The following is an 18,060-nucleotide window of genomic DNA, read 5'->3' on the forward strand; positions in this document are numbered from 1 at the left end:
GGATGTATAGAAAGTAAATTACGTTCTCGACGGCGTTTATGTCAGTGCCAAACTGATGGTAACCGTACAGTGGGCCAATCACCGTCGCGTCGCGTTTATTTCATGATAAGTATAGATAACATAGACTGGACGAAAGTTTCCATCTCATATATTTTAATTACAAATTGCAATGAATCAACACAAATTAATTACATTTTGAAATAATGTTTAATACGATTTTTTTGTCCTTAACCTTGTGTACATTAAATTTAAACCTAAATAACAATTTATACCATGAACTCACTAATAGAATGGATTCAAGCGAACGAGTAAAAATAAAACAAATAATTTTGGAATCCTATAAAAATAACTATAATAAGAATAACCATCACATGTTTCAAATTATTCATAGCACATGCTACATATTTGGGACATTTTACTATGAGTAGAAAAATCCCAAGAAAATCTGAATTTTGAAGAAAGTATGCACTATTTTACGAAAACGAATGAACGTATACTTACATTTTAAAACTCATCGCAGTCATACTCAAAACTAAATTTCTAGCGAAACTTTGAAGCACTAAAATAACAAGTAGCTAAGCGTGAACGTTCAAAATATAAATAGATAAATAAGCAAACATATAAGTACATATTTACAATTTAGACCATTCATTTGTTCAGTTACAGTTACGTGGGAACTTTTGCAACAATACATGAGCGAAATGAAAAGTGAACAGTATTTCCAATTTTACAACAAGCTAAATATAATAGTAGTAATAAAAAATAATTACTTCTAGCCCAAGGTCTCTCATTGGCTAAGTGCGCCTCAATGGCGACCACAAAAATAAAGTTATAAGTTATGTACAAATAGCAGATTGATAAATGAGTATATCATAAAAAACATCATTGTATGTGAGTTTAAATTCATTTTAGATGGCAGATGTGGGTGATGGTAATATTATTTGTATTTAAAATATTTGCGTAGTAGAAATTACATAATGATAATGCGTATAAACTGATCTTAACTTCGTAAGGCCCACGGTCCTACCTATAGTACAGTCCAAAGTTTTAATTTATGACCCGTTTCGTACCTTGTTACGATGACAATCAATATGAACGTCGCTAGAGACCTCATACTACTTACTGTCAAAAGGTACAAAATGGGTAACAAATTGAAACTTTCGACCGTACTTACACATTAAGTTCGATGAAGTTTTAATAATTTTCAATCGGAATAGAGTTGCATTTGTTTTATCTCATTCAATTTATATAGTGATATCAACTCTTATTTCCTACACTATAACTCAAATTTCACGGCAAATCGGTTTTTTTTTTCTTGTATGACTAGGCCTAAGGAGGTTAACGCAACTATCAGCTATTTATTTTTATTTCTGTTTGGAGTAACTTGTTATAACTTATAAATTGTAATTAATTTATACGACCTATTGGACTTCTTCTTTAAACGGAATGCAGTCGGAATTATAACCATAACTTGTCTTTAAAAAATTCAGCTCTTTTAAAATAATAATATACCTATATAGTTGTTTTCGCTAGCTGAGTCGCATATAACTAACTATAGATTTAAACATCGCTTATTATATAAATAACATTTAAGTATGGATTTATAATTCATACGAGTATAATGTATTATTTACAACCGTTATCCTATTGGAATCAGGACTAAATCGGCACTAAATAACTATTTCCATTTTTTTGGTCATTAATCGTGTGAACTATGTTTATTTCATTTTATGATACTTATTAACAATTTCTTACGTACCCTATGTACAATCGCGTACTTACAGTAATAAAATAACGATTAAAATTTTATAATTCATAGTTAGAAAAGTGAATCGGAACGTATGAGATATCATAATTATATTAACAGCAACACAACTGACCATATGTAGGCTTTGATACGATGAAATAAGATTCCCAAATAGTTAACTGTGTCATTGATGGTACATGTTTGGAGTTTACTCTTTAAGAATCGATTTCCATAAATAAACCCGGGGTATGAATATTTATGGGGAGTAAAATCAAACGTTACATTACGTTACGCGTTACGTTATGTTTTGTGCGCAACTTATCTTTTGCGTCCCCTAGCAACGGCTGCATGGAAACACTTTCAATGTTAACGAATAGCAACTTCCAATTTGCTGAGTTTTACGTCTGAAATTCCAACAGAAATTCTCATAGAATGGTTCTTAATATCACAATTCTATAATGTATTTTGTAATCGTGCGAAAGGAGTGCAATGAAGTCGGAGCTGACACATACACATACTTTTTAGTGTTCCGTACAAAACTTTGTTCACGGAACACTTTTTTTGTTTTATTGGAACCTACGCGGTTACCGCTACATAACTAACAGCAAGAAGGAATGTTTTATACAATTCTGCGGCGGTAGTACGGTCGCATTTTGATGCCAAGTGCCAAGGTGACAGGCGATAAAAATGGAACCATGCTGCGCCCGCTGGTGCAGGGCCGTGTGATAAGTACTATAATTGCATGTTAAATATTCGGTCACTCTGGATTTTAAGTAGCAATTTAAAGCCTTGAGTCCCACGATGAGATATCAGGTCAGCAATGAATGATATTTATAATTGATTTCTAAACTTAAAACCCCAGGGTCGTGTTTTGGCAGGCGATGTAGATCCCTCAGACTCGAGGACTTACGAAATATTCAAAGACAATTTGAATTGATTTGTTTGATTGAATAAATTGAATTGAAATTAGATAAGATTATTTTAGCATAAAAAATTGAATAAAAAGCCCCTGATCTATCACATTTCACTATTTAATTCCGAAGCTACTACGCTTTTAAACATATAGCTAATGGCAAGACATTTCTGTCCCTAGAATTATAACGTAAATAGATGATGTTCCGAACACATGTCAGGTTCAATTGTTTTTAAGACGAAACATAGTATATGAGTATAAACGATCATATAAGCTGTCATATCTTACGCCACTTTTGTTATTTTTAACCTCAAAAATCCATTTTTAAAGTCTATATTTTGGGTAGGCGCGGATTGCATACCTTCCCAAAAACCTAGAAAATGACTACTGATTGTTTATTGATGTTCAGGCATATACCTAAGTATTATCATAGTGAGTGACGCTTAGAATGAAAATATCAGGCCGTGACGCTTAGGAGCGTGTCGTTCTGGACGTCACATTCCAGAAGTGACGTAATTGATAATATATGTTCCGTACGGCGATTTGGACATCACGTTCCGGTTGTAACGCGGCGGAAGTGATGTTCCGGATGTGTCATTCCGGAAGCGACATTGTGGACGTCCCATTCCGTCACGTCACGTTTTGGAAACGATGTTCCCGATAAAACGTCCCGATTGTATGTTGTCATACCAGACGTGACGTTCAGGACGCGTCGTTCCGTAGCGACATTCAGGAGCGGAAGAAGCGCACGGCGCGCACGACGTACTGCCGGCAGATGGGGCACTCGGCGAGCTGCTTGGCGCAGCGCGTGCACGCGGCGATGTGCCCGCACTCCAGCAGCACGCACTCCAGCGGCGCCGCCATGCAGATCTTGCAGCACTCTTCTAGCGGGAGCGCTTCTAGTTCTGTCAACAAACAATTAGCACTTTAATACAAAGGGCTCATACGCATACACAATTACCGCGGCGGCGAATCGCGTGTTAGATTGCTACTAATTGCTAAAGGGCAACCTTGAGCGCGGGCAACTAACTTACAACCGCAAATGAGTATGCCCCTTATGTACAGTCAACAACAGAGCTATGAATACAGGCAAAGTGCCAAATATATGCATACACGACCTTAATGTACAGGCAATAAAGTACTGTATACATATTTTTGACACTTTGCCTGTATTCATAGGTCAGTTGTTGACTGTACCTGAGAGGTTCAAAGGTCACGGACCGCACACCGTAGTAACCAATTTATGGCGGTCAACTTCACAACGTGCACACTCGGGTGTGCGTCTCCTTTTATGGCCTTTAGACTGTCTAGGGCCGACAAACCGTTTGTCTTCAAATGTTATCAACTGTCAAGTTATCTTACCGTCTTTATATCTCGCATGGTCCTGCCATAGCCGCTGTGCACGCACTAGTAGTTCCTGTCGCTCGACGCAGCCGCGGAACTCGACGCGGTTCCGGACGAGCAGCTCCTTGAGCTGACGGACGGTTAGGGCGTCCAGCGCTGATAGCTCTTTCAGGTCGTCGAGGGTTATTGTCTGAGATCCGCCTGGAAATATTATATTTAATGTGGAAATAAGTGAAATAGATGTGCCAACTTGTAAAAAACGAATAATCTTAATATTACATAAGTATTATTTTGTTGTGTTTATTTGTATGACCCCAGATGGTCGAAATAAATGATAATTTAATTTTTGATTTTATTTTAACAGGCGAGCGAAATTATTGGATTGGAAATTTTGTACACAACTTTGGTTTTATTCGCAGGTGTAGGTTTTTTTACAGTGATTTCCTTCGGTGAAACGTAAGTGGTTGCTAAGTATAAAATAATATCTCCTCTTGTATAAAGAAAATAGTCAGAAATACATCTTTATAATTTACGATCACTGTTAACTCGAAGCGTTCATAATTTATCTAAGAAAATTTTGATTGTAGCGTCTAGATGAACGTTCGAATTGTACACAAAATATAAATTATCGGAAATTGCATCTAACAAATCCCTTTCACATATTATAGCGTGAATAGATGTGTGAAATCCTTATGGCTATACCTATCTTCTCTCAGCTTTGTGTCCGTTGTAGCTCGTCTTATACATTAGCGACATTAGCGACGCATTATCGGGATTAAAGGGTCAAACAATCATATTCTCATTGAATTACCTGTGTTAGAGTCGGACTCATTCCCATCTTGCTTCGGCGGTACTAAGTGTGTCGGTGTCTGCGGTGTCGAATTATCTCTTTGTGGAGGAGACGGGGCTCTCCTTGGAGGAGACGCGAGTGGTGGGGAGGGTGGTCTCTGTGTCCGTTCTATCGGCTCGTCCTGTAGCGACGTGCTGTCGGCGTCGCGCGAGGTGGCGGACGGGGAACGGAGTTCTAGCGATGAAGCTGCTCGGAGAGGAGTGGCGGGGCCGGAGAAGGCGCCCGGGGATGCGAGGAGCACTTCCGAATCTGAGGATATATTTTTTAATAAATTTTTATGTTACATAGACTAGATTTTCCAAACCAAACTTCAAGTGTGACAACAAAACTTCGTCAAAACCCAAAACCATCAGTATACATAGATAATGGAACCCGGGACATAAAACAATGTTATCAAACAAACATATTACCATAGTAACAATCTGCTGTTTACAATATGTTTCAGATACTCCGCCGAATCAAACGGTGGTACTGGTATGGATGCACTTACTTTCCTGCCTCTTCTGTATTGCTAGGAGCCTATAGTAGTGCTTATTTACCGTATAAGAACCTGAAGTATGGCATGTCTACATACATATACAGCTTCAACTAATGATTTATTGTTATGCACATACACTCCTGCTTACGAATATATTATGTTACGACAAACTCCTGACCAGTTCCCATTTTTCCGTTAAGGTTTTTAACCTCGAGACAGTCTGCCTTGTTCACATGAGCGAGTTCTGCCGCGGCCGCAGGAGTAATTGCTGACGGTACTGGTACAGATGCACTCCTACCTCGCCTACACTGTTAACTGACAGTTCGTAAACCTTATTACAAAAGGCATAAGGTCCACCGATGGACAGATAAAGAGTGTTGCTGTTTGTACAAACGACCAGGTATGTTAGTTTCTTACCATTGGGTAGAGGATCGGCGGGTCGACGGACAAATTCCCAGCCTGAGTCATCTAAGTCTTCAACCTCGAGACAGTCTGCCGTGTCCACATGAGCGGTCTCAGCCGCGGCCCCAGGAGTAGTTGCCGGTGGCACTGGTACGGAGATGCGCTCCTGACCGCCTGCGTTCATATACAACACAATAAGCAACATATACCCCGAATGAAGCGAAAAATGGATGACGATAACCAAGTGCGAAAATAAACGTCGCGATTAAATGAGACAAATGTTACCATAAATATTATCCACGTCACAGACCTGCTAGGTGTTCCCCATACCTAACTCTGCTGGTTAGCCCAACGTATGATCTCACCGTAAGCAGGCGTGGCTGACTCCGCGATTTCGTCGCTTTGCTACAGGTAGCTAAAAGTCCATCCGTTCGACCCCAATTTTGGGGTTTGCCATAAGCCGCGCGTGGCGCTGTCGCCACCTAGCGGCCATATCTGTGCTGATCGTGACAGACGCGTTTTGTTAGAGAGTGAGTCTTCTGTACCTAGTACTATTATTTATTCTGTGCCGTAAGTCTTCGTTTAGCGGTATAGTTAACGTAACGTAATCTACAAGACGTGAAATACAAAATGGCGATACCAATATGACAATTAATGGTAAAGATACAGTGAATTTCGTACATAAAGGTAAAGGCAAAAATTCCGTAACTGACCCATAATATTTAGTTAGCTTGACTTTAGTCTTTTATTTGCATGTTTACAATGATAGATAAAACATTCAATCAAAAACAAATATCTTATCTATAATTTCAAATCATCTTTACAGTAAACTGTATCATACCGATACAGTTATCAAATATCATGAATGACATAATAACGCGATTTATTTTTATACTATAATATACCTAGTATCCACATAGTCAGTTACTCATATTTTTAATATCCGTAATAAAAGCAACTAGGCTTTCCCGGAACTCTACCGAAGAATACTTATTCTTTTTTTTCTCAACCTATAGTCTAATAAAACAATGGTGTAAAAAACCCGCAAATTTAAAAGTGCCTTAGCTGTCTAAGATTAAACAAGGTGTTTCTTTAGTCAATAGTTTACTTGTTTAGTCGGTTTAGCATATCTATAGTTTTTTTTATACAAACATTAAACCGGGCCGTAATTGCCACAAAGACTTTGCCTCACTTTGATAATATAATCTCAGTCAATAGCAAAGGTCACTGACCTGGTGTGGGAGTAAAGCGTTCGTGCCGCGGCGCTTGTGCGGGGGTAGGGTTCTGCGCGTGCTGGTGTGCCGCGTTGTAGCACCCGCCTGCAACAATATTTATTAAATTATAAATCTGGTAATAAGGCAAGGTGCTTCGTTAGTTATCGCATCCCAGGTATTAATTCGAAAAGCGGTTAAGAGTGATGTGTAATGAACCCTCGTGGACGTCAGCTGCCGTGCTGTTGGTGGGTTAAGGAACAGCAGCTACGAGCTACCTACATAAAAAAAAAAAACATTATTACAAACAATAATGTTGCATCCCAATTGAAACTTTAGATATGCTATTAATTTAGTTTAAAAATTTTTGCAGTTTAAATAGTTGCACAGCTTAATGTTTCCCCAGAATACTATTCCACACTGCTGTTACGAGTGTGCATAAACATAGTAGACATAAGTCAAATCATTATTTTAGTCTGTTCTAATTTTACCTCCATTGGTGTTAGGCTGTGGCCTCTGTTGCTGTGGTCTCGGTGGTGGTCGCAGGTCAAAGGTGGAGTTGATGAAGTTGTTGATGTTGCTGGTGATGCCCTTGAGGGACGGGAAGGGCTCCGCGCGGGGCGCCCGCCTTCTGTACGCCGTGCTGTTCACGTGTGACACGCAGAGTGATACTAACTCTTCTTTTTCTGAAACATGAACAGTTGATCAGGCGTTGCAACCGGTATTTCCAGTTTTTGGTTCGGTTTTCAAATTGTTGCTTAACTTTGTTGTGATCTTAAAAGACAATTTTTTTTTTGTTCTGTTTTGAACTGCCATCAGTCGGTATCGACTATAATCAGTTTTGCTGTATACAGGTATTGTTAAAAGACCATTTTTATTTTTATTTTTTTTGTTTGGGCCATTGCCCAAACAAAAGACGAAAAATTGTCATCATTTGTTATTTCTATTTGAGTATGATGATACCACTTTAATTTTTAGTTTTGTTTATTTGGACAGCAAACATAAGTACTGAGGTTGGTATCATATTTAAATTATTAACAAGATAATGATTATATTCTTATCAGCTCTCACAAAGCATACAGAATATATAAATGACATTTTACATAGAAGTAGACATTGTATATATTATTCGCATACAGCCAAAATATTTATAGATCTCTTATTTGTTATTCTTAGAATTATGCATTATGCCTAAGGGGTTTTCCCAACATGTCAAAAGCGTGATGTAAACATGACGTCGAACTGCCTATCTTTAGCGAGTTTTCTAGAAGACTTACCCGCAAGCTGCCGCACCAAGTTTTGTCAGGGTACTCACCGACGCAACCGCGAGTGGACACGTTCTGGCGCTGCAAGAAGCACTGCAGGTCCCGGACCTTGAGATGAGCTATGGCTGGTCGCGCCAGCGGGCGCGTCGAGAGCGCCCGGCAAGGAGCGCACATGGCGCCGCCGCCGCGCCGCAGGCAGCCCGCGCAGTAGTACCGCTCGCACTCCGAACATGCCCGCTTGCGGCGGAACACGCTGAATTGCACCGCACAACTCTCGCACGGCATCTTACTACCGCGTCCTCGCACTATCATTTGACATGCTCAATAGCTCGCGCTCCACTACCGATACGTTTCTAATTATCACAGTTTCATGACCAGAGTTTTAGATAAGCTATTTACGGTTTTCTTCAAGATTTGAAAGGGCATTTGATAATTTTATATAAAAAAAATAAACATTCACACAACATCTGCCATCATGGAAGGTTGCGTTTCGTTACACGAATATTAATTATAGACGTCGCTTTGTTGACAACAGCAGCACTGTTGAGTCTCTTGTACTTTCCTCTGCGTGTACAGGAGCGCATTGTATGAATGCGTTCAGAATAATAATTATAATGAAAAAAAGAAACTTAGGGGCTCTACATCGATTAGGACAGCTGGAATCAAGCTGGAATGATGCTGGAAGCATGGTTGACAGTCGTGTAGAGTTAAGTGATATCCAGACGGGACTGACCTAATCGGTCGATTTGATCAGAAATGAAACTGGCGTCAATCTCCAATTTTAGATTTATGGTGGTAATGATAATAGAGCCCTCTAAATTGAAAAAATGCCCCAGAATGAAAATACTGACCTTACAAATTGGTATTTTTGCGTCCGCACCTCATTTTATGGGTAATATCGGTCATTATCGGCGGTTGAATTCGGCGTTTGAATGAATTTTGCCTCCGTACCTACTGATTCGATCGGGCAATTGAATCAGATTGGCGAAAAATTGACTAATCTGGATACGCCTTAAATCAAATGACAACCCTATGTGACAACCATATGACAATTTTGACAAAATAACCTATAAAAGTATACAAACAAATACCAATTCGTGTGTTTATGGAAAAATAAATAATTAATGATTTCAAATGCACCTAAAATCCACTGAAAACATGGAACTAACTATCCAGGAGATCTACACATCAGTAGCATGTAACCGTACACCTGAAATAGCAGACTGGAATAATGAGGGAATCATCTGTTACGGAGCAACAAACGCTGTTGTTATTTATAATACGGTAATTTTACTATTATATTAGTAGTAGTAGCTGCTATAAGTAAAAATGGCTATCACTATCACTATTTATTATTATGGCCTACAGTTGCTAAGAATATGCAGCATAATAATGCGAAATATGTTAGAACAGCTGATTGTGATGAGATTGATAAATCGTATACACTGGGCCAAGACTTTAAAATCATAAGTACCTATCTTTTATTTTCAGAATCTAAAAGGCACCAATCCAATAAAAGTTCTCAGCCACCACAAGTCCAAATTAAACTCAGTGAAATGGCTCCACAAGCCAGACGGCTCTTGCACAGAGCTACTATCATGCTCTGCAGACAAAACCGCAGCCATTTGGACCAATGTGGATGGGGTTTGGAAAGTGACAAGTGTGTTGTCGGGGCACACAGATGGGGTGGCTTGTGTGAATGGGCTGTATACTAAGGATGATGATTTGTTGGTGTTTACTGGGTCTATTGATTCTACTATTAGAGTTTGGGAAAGGAAAGATGGTGAGTTACTCATTTTTAGGGTTCCGTACCTCAAAAGGAAAAAACGGAACCCTTATAGGATCACTCATGCGTCTGTCTGTCTGTCCGTCTGTCACAGCCGATTTTATCCGGAACTACTGGACCAATCAAGTTGAAATTTGGTACACGTGTGTAAGTTTGTGACCCAAATACGGACATGTAACGTAAACAAATGAATTTTAAACATGGGGGCCACTTTTGGGGGGTAAATGAAAAAATGAAAAAATTAAATTTTTCAAACTATATCATGTTACATATCAAATGAAAGAGCTTATTGTAAGGATCTCAAATATATTTTTTTTATAATTTTCGAATAAACAGTTTAGAAGTTATTCAAGAAAATAGGCAAAAAATGACCATTCCCCCCCCTTTATCTCCGAAACTAGTAGGTCTAAAATTTTGAAAAAAATACATAAAATAGGTCTATACCTATAGATGACAGGAAAACCTATTAGAAATGTACAGTCAAGCGTGAGTCTGACTTAATTACAGTTTTTGGTCCGACACCTACGGATTTTTTAAAGAGATTTCAGATTCACGTTTCACATAAAAAATACATTGTTAAATTTGTTAAAAATTGTGTAATATACGGAACCATTGGAACGCGAGTCCGACTCGCACTTGGCCGGTTTTTTATAAAGATGACTAGCCTAAGACCCAGCCACACAAATGAATCTAAAATTTGCTAATGAAATTAGAACCTATTACTGTAAGAAATAGGGTTGATATTGTTTTGTTTGAAAATTTAATATCTATAAGCAATCTCCTGCAAATCGCTTCACAATAAAAATGTCTCATTTGTTTCCAAAGGTTTAACAAACCACAAGCAAACAATCTTGCTCAACTCGGGCCTGTGCCTCACACTGCGACCGCACCATCTCGGAGACCAGCCTGTGTTGTTCTGTGCACTAGATGACCACAAGATACATGTGTTCGCTGGAGATGAGTTCCATAGAGTGCACACTCTAGTGGGGCATGAGGACTGGGTGCGAGGGCTGGATGTTATGGACATTGGTAAATGTGTTTTTATATCCTAATTGTGAATACTATTCCTGACCTTTAATTACGATTTTTATTTTATTCTCAGCATGGAGCAGGGGAGCTGCCCTCAGTACCTCATTGAAATGATCTAACCTAACATTTGGCCCCAGTTTTTGTAACTCAATCTACATTTTACTAAAAGAAAAACATGTCTTAAACTTACAGATTCCAATACCATACTGTTAGCATCCGCCTCCCAAGACACATACATCCGTTTATGGCGTATTCAGCTTCACGTGGAACAACCCACAGTCGGCATAAAAGTGGAACAGAAGGTGTTCCAAGCTTGTGGGACAGAGTGGGCGGTGAAGCTTGAAGCAGTGCTGGCTGGACATGAGGGATGGGTGTATGGGGTCCAATGGCATCCGAGTGTCAAAACAGGTAGGTGGACATGGAACAACTCACAGTTAGCATCAGGGTGGAACAGAAGGAAAAATTTACCACCTCATGCGAGATTTTAATTCGCCAATATTTACGATCCCGGTTCACTCGCCATTAATAACGACCGTGTTGATGAAGCTTTACTCGATCCTGGTGAATCATTTCATCGGTTTCTTTTTTGCTTACACTTGTAATTGAAACACGGAACACCATCTACTGTAAGATTATTTCACTTTTTAATGGGCCAGAAATCATATAGAGAAGAAGTCATTGGTAACATTCCGGTATCCTGTATTTTATACAGTAAAATTTACAAGACAGATCAGATCACACAAAAAATTTACATTAACATTTGTTGCAGATGGCACCACCACCCCAGTCCACCGCCTCCTTTCATCCTCCCTGGACAAAACCCTGATTGTGTGGGCCCCAGACGAAACAGGCGCGTGGGTGGAGCGCGTCCGAGTAGGCGAGGTGGGGGGAAATGGACTAGGATTCTATGGTAGCCGGTTCGGACCCGGAGGTGGCTCCTTCTTGGGACACGGCTACAATGGATCATTCCATATCTGGGAACTTAATAAGGTTAGTAAACACTTTTGAAGACCCCATGTTGTAATGCCACATTACAATCTCCAGTGACCTTCATATTCATATTCTTATTCATATTTATTGCGATCAGTATAGTACGTGCAAGCGTTTTTTATTCATACCTGAAATTAGAATGCTATAGCTATTTCAAGTGAAAATAAACGTAGAAAGTCATCTGGGTCATGCAAATATTTAAGTACGGGAGATCAATTAAAGGATTAGGCAGAATATCTTTTATTTGTTTCATTACCCTTCCATAGTTCTACCCCCACAGTACCCTGCCATAGTTCTGCTGCGATTGCACACTAGCGTAATACAGAGGAAGGAAATTAATGAAATTATGAAGTTCAGAATTACATCGTCTTATTTGGATTAGTGCCACTTGCACCATCCCACTAACCCGGGGTTAACCGGTTAAACCGTTAACCCAGTGTAAAATTGTACCGGACACCATGGCAACTCCAGGTTTAACCGGTTAACCCCGGGATAGTGGGATGGTGCAAGTGGCCCTTAGTGATTAGTTGAGAATATAGGCCATATTTTAATATTTTTTCAGGAGACTCGTCAATGGGAGCCCCGTGTTGTCTGCGGGGGGCACTTTGGAAGAGTAGAGGACATAGCCTGGGCGCCAGCTAGGTACCTCATCAGCGTCTCCGCCGACCAGACGACGAGGCTGCACGCGCCATGGACACGACCCGACGGTATTACGAAACAAAGTCTCTTATGCACTTGCCACTTGACCTCTTAACGTTTCCTATGTCTAACTTCTATAGGGCCGGCGAGCTGAGCCTGGCTGCTATCTATAGAACTAATGTATCATTGATTACTCTCACTTTGTTGTCCAGGCTCAGTGGAGTGGCACGAACTAGCGCGGCCACAAGTGCACGGCTACGACCTCGCCGCCATAGCTCCTATATCTTCGCGCACGTTCGCGTCGGCGGCCGAGGAGAAGGTCATCCGCGTGTTCGACGCGCCCTCCAACTTCGCGTACAACTACCACACTATCGTTGGCGAGCCTCTAGGAGGGGAAGATGCTGGTACGTTCTTCTATTTTTTTTTTACCTAATATAATAGATACTATAGCAGAATTTGAGTAATACACGACAGGCTTTCTGGCAAACCCACTATTGATTACACAAAAATTACATGTGATATAAGGATCAAAATCGCTGATGGGTTGTTTTTATTAATCCAACTTATAGTAAACTATTCACACATATACACATCCAGACAAATTTCCGATCTGGTTCCAAGGGAACTAAGTTATGTCAGTACAGGAATAATTATTCGTCCACTGTTGTGTCATAGCACTTTGAACCTTATACCATTCGAATTAAACATAAATCCTGTTGCGTGATCCAGTGCTGTGGTTGCATCGCTCAAGCTGTCCAATAATATGTCATGTTTCAATTTTATTACTTATGTACGTAGTACGTAGTATACGTAGTATGAGTATGAGTATGAGTATTACTTCTTAACCTATTGTTTAATACATTATGAACCTAACGCCGACTTAATAGAGTATATATTTAAATGCGGACGCGTTAGTGTCTTTGCTTAGGCTTCAATTCAAATGTCGTGCATCTACTGTTCTCCATTTCGCAGGTCGCTACTGTGCCGTTGATGGCAATGTGTCACGCTTCAGCTATTCTCTTCTCCATTCTATTATAAGCCTTAAAGCCAACTAAACAGAGTGTATATTCAGGTGCGGAGGGTGCCTCGGTGCCGTCGCTGGGCTTGTCCAACAAGGCGGTGTTCGCGGGAGACGTGGCCGATGACGACGGATACTTCGTGCCTGTCAATCTAACAGGTACGTTGTCGGCTTCTTAGCCAATTGAGTCATAGATTAGTCTCTGATTATTCCTTTGTGTAACTTTTCCTTGTTTAACCCTTTGACCGGTAATGAGTTCACTGCGCTAACCGACGCGCGCGGCTATAACTAAAGTATTTATTTTTGTTGATTGGAACTCTAATATTGGTCCACTCTATAATGTAAAATAGATGTGAATCTGAAATGTTGCGCCACTTGGAAAGAGGCTGCACACTGATTGTGATTTCAACTTTCAACATTTTAAATTACGAAAACGGGACTTAATAGTGTATAATTAAGGACTTTACCTTCCATGGGTTGTTTTATGGGTTGGGATATTAAAATAAACGTGTTGTTTTTGTAGAACCTCCTACTGAAGAAACTCTAATGCAAAACACACTCTGGCCGGAGCGCCACAAGCTGTACGGGCACGGGTACGAAGTGTTCGCGCTGGCCGCCTCTCCCGACGGCACCCTGCTGGCGTCAGCCTGCAAGGCTAACGTGCCCGAACACGCGGCAGTCAGACTCTGGTGAGATATTACTAAACACACTCTGGCCGGAGCGCCACAAGCTGTACGGGCACGGGTACGAAGTGTTCGCGCTGGCCGCCTCTCCCGACGGCACCCTGCTGGCGTCAGCCTGCAAGGCTAACGTGCCCGAACACGCGGCAGTCAGACTCTGGTGAGATATTACTAAACACACTCTGGCCGGAGCGCCACAAGCTGTACGGGCACGGGTACGAAGTGTTCGCGCTGGCCGCCTCTCCCGACGGCACCCTGCTGGCGTCAGCCTGCAAGGCTAACGTGCCCGAACACGCGGCAGTCAGACTCTGGTGAGATAATACTAAAGGTTATTTTTAAAGTGCATTGCGAAATATATTTTGAAACACAAGATTTTAAAGATAACTTCAAATGTTCTCATAAAAGTCAAGACCGACAAGCTTTGATCCAGATTTTATCGAAATTTAAAACTTCTCCACAGGGAAACTCAAAACTGGCAGCAGATCCAAACCCTGGTCTCCCACCAGCTCACCGTCACCCAACTCTCCTTCAGTCCTGACTCCCAACACCTTCTGTCCGTCTCCCGCGACCGACGCTGGACCTTATGCAGCAGGCAACAGGGCTCAAACTCGTTTGAGCAGGTCGCCTGTACAGACAAGACGAACGGCGTGCATACGAGGATAATTTGGTGCTGCGCGTGGACGGTCGATTCTAACATGTTTGGAACTGGCTCTAGGGAAGGCAAGGTTAGTAGTATTTGTATAGCCTGTGGTATATTTCCCTGCAAACAACGTTGCACTTTATACAGCAGGCAACAGGGCTCAAACTCGTTTGTGCAGGCCGCCTCGGCCACTGTTACTTAGGTGTACGTTGAAGACGTTTTTAAAACTTGAATCACCAAACGTCAATAAATTTTGTTTCTTAATGTTTATTTTTTATTTCCCAGGTTTGCCTGTGGACCAAATCTACCCCTACCAACACCTCCCTCGGCTCCTACGCGCTAGTCAGCACCCTAGACCTCCCAAAGGATTCTGTGACGGCCTTAGCTTTTGCACCAACGGTACAGCACCTGGCGGCGGTAGGGCTGGACTCGGGCATCATAAAGTTCTACACGTTCGGCAAGGAGTGGACGTTGCTGAAGGAACTAGATCACAGGTTGGTTCACTGTTGACTATGGTACAAAGTCAGTCCCACACGGACGTCACAAAGTTGCTTTACCGCGAGGATATCGTCGTCACGAATTTTTAGACACTGTTGTTTTTTGTTAAAAAAAATCCTTCCTCCCGTCACTACAAATGAACTAGGTCCTAGGTACTCGGTGCATGTTTTATGGTAAGTGAATTGCTACTGCATAAAGTCCATAATATTTGGGGACGTCCAGAAACATTTACTTCAGGTGTCAAATTATAAGAGAATAAAAAATAAACAGTGTATTTTTTTTTCAGTGCGGCACATCACTTGACCGTCCGAAGGCTGGCGTTCAAGCAAGAGGAAAATGCACTGCTACTAGCTAGCGGTGGCGCGGACCATGTTGTCAGGGTCTACCAAGTCTCTGTGTCATAATAAAAAATGTATTTAACGAGAATTTATTAACAAATAAATGTTTATACTTTAAAGTTAAGTTCAAACGATTAACCCTCAAGTCAAAATTTTGCAGGTAAAAAGTGGGCCAAATAAATAAGCAATCGCGTAAAAAATAATAAATTACTTCTATATGAATCTGAAAACTTTTATAAGGTTGATTTCTTACTGTATGGTACATTGCCACAGCTTACACATTACTTAGTAGCTTATGGTCGAAATCGGCCGGGAGGACCGTCATCATCAGCTTGGCCGATTTGTATAAAATCGTAAATACTAGTGTTTTATTACCATACTTTGTGTGACGCATGTTGTGGTTGCGATTTGAATACTTATTGCTGTGAAAAGCTCACCCGACACCATCGACACCGTGTGTTTTACACGTTAAGAGCCAACATGGTAATTTTTCCATGCAAACGTACTCGACTGTTTCCTCCGTGGATTTTGATGCTAGAGCAATGATTTTTTTCAACACAGATTAATATTGTGAATATCTGTGTCGAACCGTTCTGCTTTGTTTGATATTTTTGTTTTTTAAGACGCTATAGCCCTTCATAAATGGCCAAAATGGCCTCATTGACTATGCCGCAATGAGAGGCGTAGTATTCAAAACTGATATCAATTAGCCAAAAAAGCAAAACGGTCCGACACAGATAATTTCATAATCATTTAGATTTCCAAATTTGGTTACGATTGGTTAAGTTTTGGAGGAGGAAACAGTCGAGTACGAAACCTCGATTTTTGAGATTTTTACGCAGGATTTTTCGCCTTGTCCTTATCGCACTAGTTTTAGGAGCCGCTTCCGTTAGCGAGACGTATATTTACCTAAAATATTTTAAACTCAGCTCCTGTTTCGTCTTAAGCTTTTCGATGCCGTGTCATATACAAAAGCTGTCACTCCGACGCCACGTCACCGAAGTGTCAAAACTGAAATTGAACTTTATGCATATGCACGCAGGTCTATACAATACAATACAATACAATACCATTTATTTCTCTCATATAAGCTTACAGTAGTTTACCAATTCGCTTACACGGTAAAATAGAAGATAAGACACATTAACGAATTATAAATTCAAAGAAGTAAAAACTCAAATACAGTGAAAACAAAACAAATAGAATTAGGAAGCAGATAGGAAAACAAATACAAATAGTGGCATAGCCTTAAACAAAGGTAAATATTTTTATATTAACTACCAAGTTCGGTAAGGTTTAGAGCAGACATGGTGGCAATGATAAATTTCCCCAACCTGTCAGAGAATAAGTCGGCATCCGGGACCTGGGTGAGTATATTATTTATTAGAGAGATGGCTCGGGCGGTGGGCGCGTTTGCGGCATGCACAGTGCGTGTCTCAGGGGTCGCCAGGAGGCGCCGGCAACGCCGCGCGGGGCGCGCGCCGCCAGTACTCGCACCTTCCAAACGGAAGCTCGGCGGGGGAACTGCTAGACCCACCCGGCCCAAAACAGTGGGATTGTCGCTATGTTGCTCTGTGGTCTGTGACGGATTAATCGCGTTTTTGGCGTTGGACCTGCGGTGCGGATATATCGGTCATTGGCATCATATTGGCATCTAGAAGGTTAAGTGATTAAATTGTGACCATAAATCATAACTGTGAGGGTATAATATCCTAAAACATTCCATAAATTTTTAACTTTTTTTTTAATTTAGAGGGCAATAAAACAATCAATTAATAATAAAAAATATTTAATTCGAAACATCAATCAAAATATCTCAATTTCATAAGGCATTAACATCACAATTTCATTGTTCAAATTCTCACTGTATGGTAACATTTTATACAAATATACTTTATACAAAAAATATCGATTCTATTAGTCTCTGAACGTCCATTACAATTTATTTATACGATGTTGGAGGCAAACAAGCACACGGACATTAACGAGCAATATACGCAATAGCACCAAAACCGGTCACATAAACTTCATTCTTTTTGGTTTTTAGGGTTCCGTACCCAAAGGGTAAAAGGGACCCTATTACTAAGACTTCGCTGTCCGTCCGTCGGTCCGTCCGTCCGTCCGTCCGTCTGTCACCAGGCTGTATCTCACGAACCGTGATAGCTAGACAGTTGAAATTTTCACAGATTATGTATTTCTGTTGCCGCTATAACAACAAATACTAAAAACAGA

General features: G+C 40.6%; 2 protein-coding genes across 2 annotated transcripts; one reads left to right on the plus strand and one right to left on the minus strand.

Moving 5' to 3' along the window:
• Nucleotides 1–2: 2 nt before the first annotated feature.
• On the minus strand, nucleotides 3–8,732 carry LOC134664897 (E3 ubiquitin-protein ligase rififylin). The gene is made up of 7 exons (XM_063521608.1): nucleotides 8,261–8,732; nucleotides 7,437–7,631; nucleotides 6,967–7,053; nucleotides 5,750–5,908; nucleotides 4,816–5,103; nucleotides 4,023–4,205; nucleotides 3–3,565 (listed from the first exon to the last, which is right to left on the minus strand). Exons 1-7 carry the CDS (start codon nucleotides 8,520–8,522, stop codon nucleotides 3,390–3,392), a joined length of 1,350 nt encoding a protein of 449 aa, XP_063377678.1. The 5' UTR covers nucleotides 8,523–8,732; the 3' UTR covers nucleotides 3–3,389.
• A 544-nt stretch (nucleotides 8,733–9,276) lies between these two features.
• On the plus strand, nucleotides 9,277–15,947 carry LOC134664908 (elongator complex protein 2). The gene is made up of 12 exons (XM_063521620.1): nucleotides 9,277–9,494; nucleotides 9,702–9,993; nucleotides 10,822–11,025; nucleotides 11,218–11,433; nucleotides 11,795–12,015; nucleotides 12,578–12,722; nucleotides 12,867–13,058; nucleotides 13,727–13,831; nucleotides 14,196–14,361; nucleotides 14,813–15,077; nucleotides 15,278–15,486; nucleotides 15,777–15,947. Exons 1-12 carry the CDS (start codon nucleotides 9,345–9,347, stop codon nucleotides 15,892–15,894), a joined length of 2,283 nt encoding a protein of 760 aa, XP_063377690.1. The 5' UTR covers nucleotides 9,277–9,344; the 3' UTR covers nucleotides 15,895–15,947.
• Nucleotides 15,948–18,060: the final 2,113 nt, after the last annotated feature.

Source organism: Cydia fagiglandana, chromosome 6 (genome assembly GCF_963556715.1).
Source record: "Cydia fagiglandana chromosome 6, ilCydFagi1.1, whole genome shotgun sequence".
Lineage (NCBI taxonomy): Eukaryota > Metazoa > Arthropoda > Insecta > Lepidoptera > Tortricidae > Cydia > Cydia fagiglandana.